General features: G+C 54.7%; 1 protein-coding gene across 1 annotated transcript in view; it reads right to left on the bottom strand.

Annotated features, from left to right (window-relative positions):
* Window positions 1-5,008, bottom strand: part of SV2A (synaptic vesicle glycoprotein 2A) — a 21,889-nt gene extending 16,881 nt beyond the window's left edge. Inside the window, 1 exon segment of the mRNA XM_066611000.1 lies at window positions 4,420-5,008. Within this exon segment, the coding sequence (XP_066467097.1) occupies window positions 4,420-5,008 (589 nt within the window).
* Between the last annotated feature and the right edge of the window lie 6,128 nt (window positions 5,009-11,136).

Genomic DNA, 11,136 nt, shown 5'->3' with positions numbered 1-11,136 from the left:
GCTGTGGGACAAGTGCTCCCTCCACTGCTTGCTGTTTCACATCTGTGATGCAGCAATGGCAGTGAAGGAAAGTCTAGCCTTGCTATGTGCAAGGACTTTTATAGGCCTTGAGCTATTTGCAAGACCTCCATTCATTCATACAAGTTGCATCTCTAATATATTCATTTATGTAAATTTATTCACATTTGAAATGTAAATTAATTCGGCCCCCAACACAGTGTCAGAGAGATGATGTGGCCTCCTGCCAAAAAGTTTGGACACCCCTGGCTTATACCATGATCTCGGAAACTAAGCAGGGTCAGGCCTGGTCAGTACTTGGATGGGAGACCGCCTGGGAATACCGGCTGCTGTAGGCTTATACCATGATCTCGGAAGCTAAGCAGGGTCAGGCCTGGTTAGTACTTGGATGGGAGACCGCCTGGGAATAGCAGGTGCTGTAGGCTTATACCATAGTCCTTCGAGACTGAAGGTTGGCAACCATGTGTCTGGAGAAGGCGCTCAGCTCAATGTCAAAGCATCTCCTTGGTGTGCAGAAGAAGTCACTGGTTCAGTTCTGGGCAGGGTTGGGAAAGACGCCTGACACACTGCCAGCCTGTGCTGGCAACCCATACCGCCCTGGAAAGGCCCAGAGTCTTTCACATGCATGTGAATTTTCCCATGGGATGCAAGAAAATTCCCCACGAGACAACCAGGAACACCTGTTTGGCTGTCTGTCCAGGAGAATCACGTCTGAGACGGAGCTGCAGGATGTGATCTCTGACAGACTCATTCAGACATGAGAGTTGGCTCACTGAACACTGCAGCCACAGAGGGACGAACGCTGAGCTGTCAGGGTAGGAGAAACATCTCAGACATGGGGAAACGACCCTCAGTCCCTTCCCTGGGTGAGCAATGTGCAGCGGGGCGACATGACAGAGGCTGGGGCAGACGTGGGTGTCGGGAGGGGATCCGTCAAGGCCCAGGTGGGTCCTTTGTGGAGCTTGTTTCTGGACAGGGAGGATGACGAGTGGGGAAGTGGGAAGGGGGGCAGAGAAGATGGTGGTAGAGCCCAAAGGCGAAAGGGGGGGGGAGAGGGGCTATTTTTATCTCGCTTCCCATTTAGATCTGAACCGCAGTCACAGGGCCAGCCTGCCGAGAGATGCAAGGTGACAATCTGCCGGGTGAGAGGAATATGGCAGCAATATTTGCGTCAGCCAAATCCAGGTGGTGGGGAGAAAAGGAGCGGGGAATACCGAGAACCGCGGATGACTTCAGCAGGTTGGAAACCCCGTCTTGAAAAAGAACAGACCTGCTTTCAAAGAACGTTGTGTGCATGTGTGTGTCGTCTCAACACATATCAGAGAGGATCCCCATATCAAAGAGAGGATCAAGTGATCACCAGCACTGTAATTTCTAAGGAGAAGGGAGTGGAGCTCAGCCTGCCCAGGAAGGCCATTGACCAGAAGAATGCTCCTTCATAAGAACATAAGAACAGCCCCACTGGATCAGGCCATAGGCCCATCTAGTCCAGCTTCCTGTATCTCACAGCGGCCCACCAAATGCCCCAGGGAGCAAACCAGATAACAAGAGACCTGCAAGGCCTCCTGGGAATTGTAGTTAAGAACATAAGAACAGCCCCACTGGAGCAGGCCATAGGCCCATCTAGTCCAGCTTCCTGCATCTCACAGCGGCCCACCAAATGCCCCAGGGAGCACACCAGATAACAAGACACCTCATCCTGGTGCCCTCCCTTGCATCTGGCCTTCTGACATAGCCCATTTCTAAAATCAGGAGGTTGCACATACACATCATGGCTTGTACCCCGTAATGGATTTTTCCTCCAGAAACTTGTCCAATCCCCTTTTAAAGGTGTCCAGGCCAGTCGCCATCACCACATCCTGTGGCAAAGAGTTCCACAGACCAACCACACGCTGAGTAAAGAAATATTTTCTTTTGTCCGTCCTAACCCTCCCAACACTCAATTTTAGTGGATGTCCCCTGGTTCTGGTGTTATGTGAGAGTGTAAAGAGCATCTCCCTATCCACTCTGTCCATCCCCTGCATAATTTTGTATGTCTCAATCATGTCCCCCCTCAGGCGCCTCTTTTCTAGGCTGAAGAGGCCCAAACGCCGTAGCCTTTCCTCATAAGGAAGGTGCCCCAGCCCCTTAATCATCTTAGTCGCTCTCTTTTGCACCTTTTCCATTTCCACTATGTCTTTTTTGAGATGCGGCGACCAGAACTGGACGCAATACTCCAGGTGTGGCCTTACCATCGATTTGTACAACGGCATTGTAATATTAGTCGTTTTGTTCTCAATACCTTTCACTCTACATGCGCTCAGAGGCTCTGTCGGCATGAGTCAGAGTGGGTACAGCTGGAACTTGGACCAGGAAGGCCATTGACCAGAAGTTTGCTCCTTCAACCATTGATGGGGGGAGAGGAGCACTCTGCATGTGCTCAGAGGCTCTCTTGGCATGAGTCAGAGTGGGTGCAGCTGCAACTCGGACCAGGAAGGCCATTGACCGGAAGTTTGCTCCTTCAACCATCGATGGGGGGAGAGGAGCACTCTGCATGCACTCAGAGGCTCTCTTGGCGTGAGTCAGAGTGGGAACAGCTGCAACTCGGACCAGGAAGGCCATTGACCAGAAGTTTGCTCCTTCAACCATCGATGGGGGGAGAGGAGCACTCCGCATGCACTCAGAGGCTCTCTTGGTGTGTCTGAGTGGGCACAGCTGGAATGCGGGCAAGGCTTCATGCCAGGCCTCTCTGCTGGAAATGAACCTTTGAGAGGCCGCCATCGAGCCGCCTCAGGACTCTTGCTCTCCTGGCTTCGAACCTCGAACCAGGAGGAGCCCCGACACCGAACTAAGGAGCGTGGAAAGAGGGGTGGACGGCTGCCAGCTCTGCCGCAGTGCGGTTGGAAATCCGGCACCGAAACGCCAGCGTTCCCCCCACCCCACTCTCTCTCTTGCTTCTGCCACCCCCGCAAAAGACGCCCCCCCTTCTGAGCGGCTCCTTTCATGGGGACTTAATTCCAGCCTAAGCCCTTTTGCCTCAGTGGCAAAGCCCCAGCGGGGCCTCTGTGCAGCGGAGAGATAAGCTCAGGGCCACCATGATTCTGACACGACGCTCCTCGCTGAGAGCCGGGGACGTGCGGGAGGAAGGATGAGTCACCGTCAGTCACAGCCAGGCGCTGCTTGTGCGCAGGGACCAAACTGAGGACAGGAGTGCGGGGTCCTGCCGGAGACAGGCCCCCCCCCCAGGGAAGCACGCCTGTGGTCGTGTCAGATTAGCTCAACCCTGGAACCACCCGGAACAGGAGATGACACGGTGGAAAGAGCATCTCTGAACATGCACAGAACTCCCTGCCGCCGATTGACCAGGAATTCAAGGCTGTACCCGCTGGCAGCTGCAGGTAGAGGAGGGTGGCTCAGTCCGGATCAGACCTGGGATTCCTCAACAGCTGTTGGCAGGAACAAAGCCTGAAGCAATTCTCCCCTTTCCGGAAGCGTGGGCTGGAGCTTCAGCGACTCTGAGCTCTCTCTCTGCCACCTTCGCTGGGTGCATCCTAGCTGGGTACCACTGGTAACCTTGGCAACTGTGGGCATCCCTGAATATACAGGCCTCAGGGCCACCCAGACTGAGAGTGCCACCAAAGTCCCGGTTCGGATCAACCAAGCCAGCCAAGCCTGGCGGCGTTAACCAAACCCCAGGACTCAGTGGTTGTGAGCCACGGAGTTTTAAAAGGGCTGAGCGTCAATTGGTAATCATAACGAAAATTGGCCTTTAATTAGCTGGCAGACTGGAGCGCACAGTGGGCTTGTTAAAGGACAAAAACAAGGCTGGCCCTTTCCTTGTATCTTCAGAGCGCTGCCAGATCTCTCCTATCAACCTGGCCGTATCCTATCACGCCCGGCCACCTCAATCCCACAATCCCTCTGACCACGGTTGGCGCTTCAACAACCGGGGATCGTGACGCTCGGCTAGGAGCAGTGTTCATCTCTCGCAATAGCACTGCGTACCCACAACCGGACATCTGGGTGGAGGCTGAAAAGGTTCCCCACCCTCCAAAGAACTCATGTCATGTTGGCAACCTTCAGTCTCGAAAGACTCTGGTATCGCGCTCTGAAAGGTGGTTCTGGAACAGCATCTAGTGTGGCTGAAAAGGCCAATTCGGGAGTGACAATCCCTTCCACACCGGGAGCAAGTGCAGTCTGTTCCTGGTCTGTCTCCCTGGCTATGGGCCTTCCTTCTTTGCCTCAGCCTGTTGGCCAAGTGTCTCTTCAAACTGGGAAAGGCCATGCTGCACAGCCTGCCTCCAAGCGGGCCGCTCAGAGACCAAAGAACTACATCCCCCAGAATGCCTCCCTCCGAGAGCAGGCAGTGGGAGTGGCCAACCGCAACCTCCCACCAGCCCAACGTCCCGCTCCAACACTTACCCAGCATGCCTTTGTTGGAGTCCGACAGGCACATGTCCTTCTCGGCGCTGGGCAGCACGAAGCCCACCACAAAGATCTCCACCCCGTCGGCCATGAGGGCCAATCCCAGCACGAAGTAGAGCGTCCACTGGAAGCGCCCGTGGCCGCACTCCTGCAGGATCAGCTCGTACTGCTGGGAGAGTTCCTCCTTCTCCTTCTTCTTCTCCCCCTCCAGGTCGTCAAAGTCCCGGAACTCGCTCACCACCTGCTGGTTGGCTGCCATGTGGTCCCCGCCCTTGAGGGAGTCGTTGCGGGGGATGCCCTGGTACTCCCCCTCGTAGATCTCGTCATCCTCGTCGTGGCCCTCGGTGGCATCGCTGGAGGCCCCCTCGTCATCCACCGCCGGCTCCCCCCGGTAGTACCCGTCCTGGGGCTGGTAGTCCTCATCGTCGTCTTCCTCCTCGAAGCGCGAGTAGGACCTCTTGGTGTACTCGTCCTGCACCCGGTCCACACCCTTGCCCACCTTCTTGGTGGCATGCTTCTTCACCTCCTTGGCAATGTCCTTGGCCCCCCGGATAAAGGCCGTCCGGTCTCGGAAGCCTTCATCCATCTTTCCAACCTGGCTGGGCCTAGAGAGTCACAGGAGAAAAAAGGGCCTTCTTGGTTCAGCACCCAGGGGGGCGGACAGCTCCTTCCCTGGGCAAATGGCTTCTTTTGTCGACTGAGCTGCCCCTCAGGCTATGGGGCCAAGTGACCTTCCGGCAGGTGGGGTAGAGCCAAGGAGGGATGTTCTTCCAGGGCTGCCGTTGGAGGGGGCTGAATGGCCGCCCATCCGCTCTGCCCAGGCTTGGGTCTGGGGGAGCTGATGACCTGGTGGAGGGGTTGGCAGACGGCGGCACAGCTCCTTCGGGTGAAACAGAAACCGTCCTGCAAGGACAAAAAAAAAAGAGAGGCGAGAATTTTTCTGGCACTGACAAGGAGCAAGAGTGTCAAGCAATTCATCCATGGCAGCGGGACAACCTGAAAATTTAGGGTTAGCCCAGATGCCCAACTTGGCAAGGCAGAGGGGCAGGCGGAGGGGTGGGTTTAACAGATCTAGACCCACACTGCCCCTGTGGAAAAGGGGCTCAGTACAGAGAAGACCCCCTTGAAGGGCAACTAATGGTGGAATCTGCAGTCCCCAGAAAGTGAGGCTTCAGAAAGCTGTGGATTCATTGGTCAAATTTTATTATACATCCTAAAAACCCCACTGGATTAGGCCAAAGGTTCACCTAGGGGGACCTCAAATCTTTGGAGAAGGTCCTACTGCTGGGTTTACTGCCAGCAGTCTTTCTTAGGGGGAGGGGGGAAGACAACCTTCAAATGAGGGTGCCCCCCCCCAACAGACAAGAGAAAATATTTCTTTTCTCAGTGTGTGGTTGGTCTGTGGAACTCCTTGCCACAGGATGTGGTGATGGCGTCTGGCCTGGACGCCTTTAAAAGGGGATTGGACAAGTTTCTGGTGGAAAAATCCATTACAGGTTACAAGCCATGATGTGTATGCGCAACCTCCTGATTTTAGAAATGGGCTATGTCAGAAGGCCAGATGCAAGGGAGGGCACCAGGATGAGGTCTCTTGTTATCTGGTGTGCTCCCTGGGGCATTTGGTGGGCCGCTGTGAGATACAGGAAGCTGGACTAGATGGGCCTATGGCCTGATCCAGTGGGGCTGATCTTATGTTCTTAACTACAATTCCCAGGAAGCCTTGCAGGTCTCTTGTTATCTGGTGTGCTCCCTGGGGCATTTGGTGGGCCGCTGTGAGATACGGGAAGCTGGACTAGATGGGCCTATGGCCTGATCCAGTGGGGCTGTTCTTATGTTTTTATGTACCTCCATTCCTCACACACAAACATTATGTTGTGGTGGGGTTGGACTAGATGACCTTTTGGGTCCCTTCCAACTCTAGGATTCTGTCCCTCAATGGGCAATGAGGGAGCCCTGTTCCCTGAAATAAAATGGAGGGCGATTTGCAGGCAAAGATGAGCCAGTCCCAGCTCGGAAGCAACAGACCATCTGCTGGAGACTCTGAGCTTCTGGTTTTTCACATATGACTGCACAGCACCCCCAAGCTGGCAGAGAGAGGCTCATGGATGCAGATAAGCTCACCTGTGGAGGACAGGTGGCAAATGGGCAGGAGGGTTTGCTGCCTGGGAGGAGAACCTTGGCACCTTTCAGTTTGGGGGGGAAGAGGCTAACCTCCTGATTTCAGAAATGGGCTATGTCAGATGCAAGGGAGGGCACCAGGATGCAGGTCTCTTGTTATCAGGTGAGCTCCCTGGGGCATTTGGTGGGGCCGCTGTGAGATGCAGGAAGCTGGACTAGATGGGCCTATGGCCTGATCCAGTGGGGCTGTTCTTATGTTCTTAACTACAATTCCCAGGAAGCCTTGCAGGTCTCTTGTTATCTGGTGTGCTCCCTGGGGCATTGGGTGGGCCGCTGTGAGATACAGGAAGCTGGACTAGATGGGCCTATGGCCTGATCCAGTGGGGCTGTTCTTATGTTCTTAACTACAATTCCCAGGAAGCCTTGCAGGTCTCTTTTTATCTGGTGTGCTCCCTGGGGCATTTGGTGGGCCGCTGTGAGATACAGGAAGCTGGACTAGATGGGCCTATGGCCTGATCCAGTGGGGCTGTTCTTATGTTCTTAAATACAATTCCCAGGAAGCCTTGCAGGTCTCTTGTTATCTGGTGTGCTCCCTGGGGCATTAGGTGGGCCGCTGTGAGATACAGGAAGCTGGACTAGATGGCTCTATGGCCTGATCCAGTGGGGCTGTTCTTACGTTCTTATGGCTATGCTCAGCTTGGCCAGGGATGGGTAGTGCACTCAGTGGCACAGCTAAGACACCAGGGCCACACTTTTTTAGCACCTCCTGTAAAGAAAATTTAACACACCCCCAGTCACATCTGGTCATGTCCGGGAAGTGATCTGGCTTCCCTGCAACCCAGAAGACCTACTGGAGGCCTTAGAAGGGCACTTCCTGTTTTCATGAAAGTCAGCACCTACCTAGCTACCCCACAAGCGACAAAAAATGCAACATTGCAGGACCATGCGCAGACACCAATGGCCATTCACAGGTCAACGCTGACCAGAAAATGTCACAGCACAAGGCTGGGCTGCAAGGCCACTGAGGAGACATCAAGCTGCCTTGCATGAGCTGGGCTGCCCTGTGGCTCTCTGAGGGCTTCCTTGACCAGGTGCCCAAGGGTTGAAACTTTGTCTGCCTAGCTGGCTGGCTGGCTGCCTACCCAGCAAGGGCTCTGCTGCAAGTCCGAGCAGAGCCCTAAGCTTCCAGAAGGCAAACGTGTCTCTAGAGCTCCCAGCCAATCAGGGAGCCTGGCTGGGTGTGGAGCCTCCACAGCAAGGGGCAGTTTATCTGACAATGAGCTGCTTTCCTTGAACAAGACCGAGCAGAGCCCTAAGCTTCCAGATGGCAAACGTGTCTCTAGAGCTCCCAGCCAATCAGGGAGCCTGGCTGGGTGTGGAGCCTCCACAGCAAGGGGCAGTTTATCTGACAATGAGCTGCTTTCCTTGAACAAGACCGAGCAGAGCCCTAAGCTTCCAGATGGCAAACGTGTCTCTAGAGCTCCCAGCCAATCAGGGAGCCTGGCTGGGTGTGGAGCCTCCACAGCAAGGGGCAGTTTATCTGACAATGAGCTGCTTTCCTTGAACAAGACCGAGCAGAGCCCTAAGCTTCCAGAAGGCAAACGTGTCTCTAGAGCTCCCAGCCAATCAGGGAGCCTGGCTGAGTGTGGAGCCTCCACAGCAAGTGGCAGTTTATCTGACAATGAGCTGCTTTCCTTGAACAAGACAGAGCAGAGCCCTAAGCTTCCAGATGGCAAACGTGCCTCTAGAGCTCCCAGCCAATCAGGGAGCCTGGCTGAGTGTGGAGCCTCCACAGCAAGGGGCAGTTTATCTGACAATGCGCTGCTATCCTCGAGCTCGGGGCAGACTGACAACAAACATAGGATCATCCATGCGGGAAATACGACCGCGACAAGATGGCAAACGTAATTTCGAGCAGAGGAGGGCGCAGGAACTACAACCCTTCGGTTTTATTAAAATCAACTTGCGGTATTTGTGGAGGATGTTTTTATAGGGCTTGCTGGCAGCCAACATTCCAGGCCGGGGGCCAAATAGGGCCTGAGGAGAGGGATGATTAAAAGGTTTCTCTTAACCTTCACTGGGAGCTTTGCCACAAAGGAGATCCAGGACTGGGGGGGGAGGAGGGTGGAGGAGAGATCTGTTGCCGTGGTAGAGCACGCGTTTTGCAGGCCAAATGTTCAATCCTGGTGTCAGTGGTGTAACTCGAGGGGTGTAGCTGAAGCACTAAGTTTTGCAGGGAGCCTCACCACAGCGTGCAGGAAGCCTCTCCCCCTCCCCTTTGGAGCCATTCCACGCCTCCATTTTGCTCTCCCCCACCTGCCATGGCTCCAAAGGGAAGAAGGATGGGCGCATCGCACGCTGCGGTGAGGCTCCCTGCCAAACTTAGGGCTTTGCACCCCCCCTCTAGCTATGCCACTGACATTTGATGAACCAGGTCACAGGCAATCCCAGTGTTCGGACTCAGAATCCTGGAGCACCATAAGATTAAAGCGCTCGGTTTGGAGGGTCAAGTTCACGATGTCCAGACCCGCACGTCGATCTCACTGGACATTCATTCCCACAATCCCGTGTCTGGTTCTTCACTTGCCCCCTTCAAATCCCTTCTTAAAATCCACCTTTGCCATGGAGGCCTTGGCACCACACCTTACAGCACAAGCCTATGCGTGTCTACTCAGAAGTAGGCCCCACTGAATTTAATGGCTCTTACGCCCAGGTAGGTGCGCAAAGAACTGCAGCCTCAGTTTGCCGTTCCCTCCTGTAACTGAGCTCAAATGCAAGGCAAACACAACTGAGACCGTCATAAGAACAGCCCCCTGGATCAGGCCACAGGCCCATCTAGTCCAGCTTCCTGTATCTCACAGCGGCCCACCCAATGCCCCAGGGAGCACACCAGATAACAAGAGACCTGCAAGGCCTCCTGGGAATTGTAGTTAAGAACATCAGAACAGCCCCGCTGGATCAGGCCATAGGCCCATCTAGTCCAGCTTCCTGTATCTCTCAGCGGCCCACCAAATGCCCCAGGGAGCACACCAGATAACAAGAGACCTGCAAGGCCTCCTGGGAATTGTAGTTAAGAACATCAGAACAGCCCCGCTGGATCAGGCCATAGGCCCATCTAGTCCAGCTTCCTGTATCTCACAGCGGCCCACCAAATGCCCCAGGGAGCACACCAGATAACAAGAGACCTGCAAGGCCTCCTGGGAATTGTAGTTAAGAACATCAGAACAGCCCCGCTGGATCAGGCCACAGGCCCATCTAGTCCAGCTTCCTGTATCTCACAGCGGCCCACCAAATGCCCCAGGGAGCACACCAGATAACAAGAGACCTGCAAGGCCTCCTGGGAATTGTAGTTAAGAACATCAGAACAGCCCCGCTGGATCAGGCCACAGGCCCATCTAGTCCAGCTTCCTGTATCTCTCAGCGGCCCACCAAATGCCCCAGGGAGCACACCAGATAACAAGAGACCTGCAAGGCTTCCTGGGAATTGTAGTTAAGAACATAAGAACAGCCTCACTGGATCAGGCCATAGGCCCATCTAGTCCAGCTTCCTGTATCCCACAGCGGCCCACCAAATGCCCCAGGGAGCACACCAGATAACAAGAGACCTGCAAGGCTTCCTGGGAATTGTAGTTAAGAACATAAGAACAGCCCCACTGGATCAGGCCACAGGCCCATCTAGTCCAGCTTCCTGTATCTCACAGCGGCCCACCAAATGCCCCAGGGAGCACACCAGATAACAAGAGACCTGCAAGGCTTCCTGGGAATTGTAGTTAAGAACCTAAGAACAGCCCCACTGGAGCAGGCCATAGGCCCATCTAGTCCAGCTTCCTGTATCCCACAGCGGCCCACCAAATGCCCCAGGGAGCACACCAGATAACAAGAGACCTGCAAGGCTTCCTGGGAATTGTAGTTAAGAACATAAGAACAGCCCCACTGGATCAGGCCATAGGCCCATCTAGTCCAGCTTCCTGGATCTCACAGCGGCCCACCAAATGCCCCAGGGAGCACACCAGATAACAAGAGACCTGCAAGGCTTCCTGGGAATTGTAGTTAAGAACATAAGAACAGCCCCACTGGATCAGGCCATAGGCCCATCTAGTCCAGCTTCCTGGATCTCACAGCAGCCCACCAAATGCCCCAGGGAGCACACCAGATAACAAGAGACCTGCAAGGCCTCCTGGGAATTGTAGTTTAAGAACAGCCCCACTGGATCAGGCCCACAGCCCGTCTAGTCCAGCTGCCTGAATCTCCCAGCAGCCCACCGGCTGCCTCTGGGATCCCCGTATCTCACACAGACAACAAGATACGCGCAATCCTGTGGCCAACCCCATGAACCTGGCATTCAGAAGCAGGTCTCCTCTAAAACCAGAAGGTTCCCACATCATGGCTTGTCACCTGGGGTGGACTTTCCCTTCATCTGTCTGCCCAATGCCCTTTAAAGGCCATCTAGGCCTGGGGCCGTCCTGTGGCAAGGAGTTCCACATATTAACGACACGCTGGGTAAATAAACTCTCCCACCAGTCAATTTTAGTGCAGTTCCCCCGGTTCTGGTGTCGTGCGAGAGGGACAAGAACCCCCCTGACTACTCTCTCCATC

Source organism: Tiliqua scincoides, unplaced genomic scaffold (assembly GCF_035046505.1).
Source record: "Tiliqua scincoides isolate rTilSci1 unplaced genomic scaffold, rTilSci1.hap2 HAP2_SCAFFOLD_147, whole genome shotgun sequence".
Classification (NCBI taxonomy): domain Eukaryota; kingdom Metazoa; phylum Chordata; class Lepidosauria; order Squamata; family Scincidae; genus Tiliqua; species Tiliqua scincoides.
The sequence above is the reverse complement of the archived record's forward strand: the minus strand, read 5'-3'. Positions and strand labels throughout refer to the sequence as shown.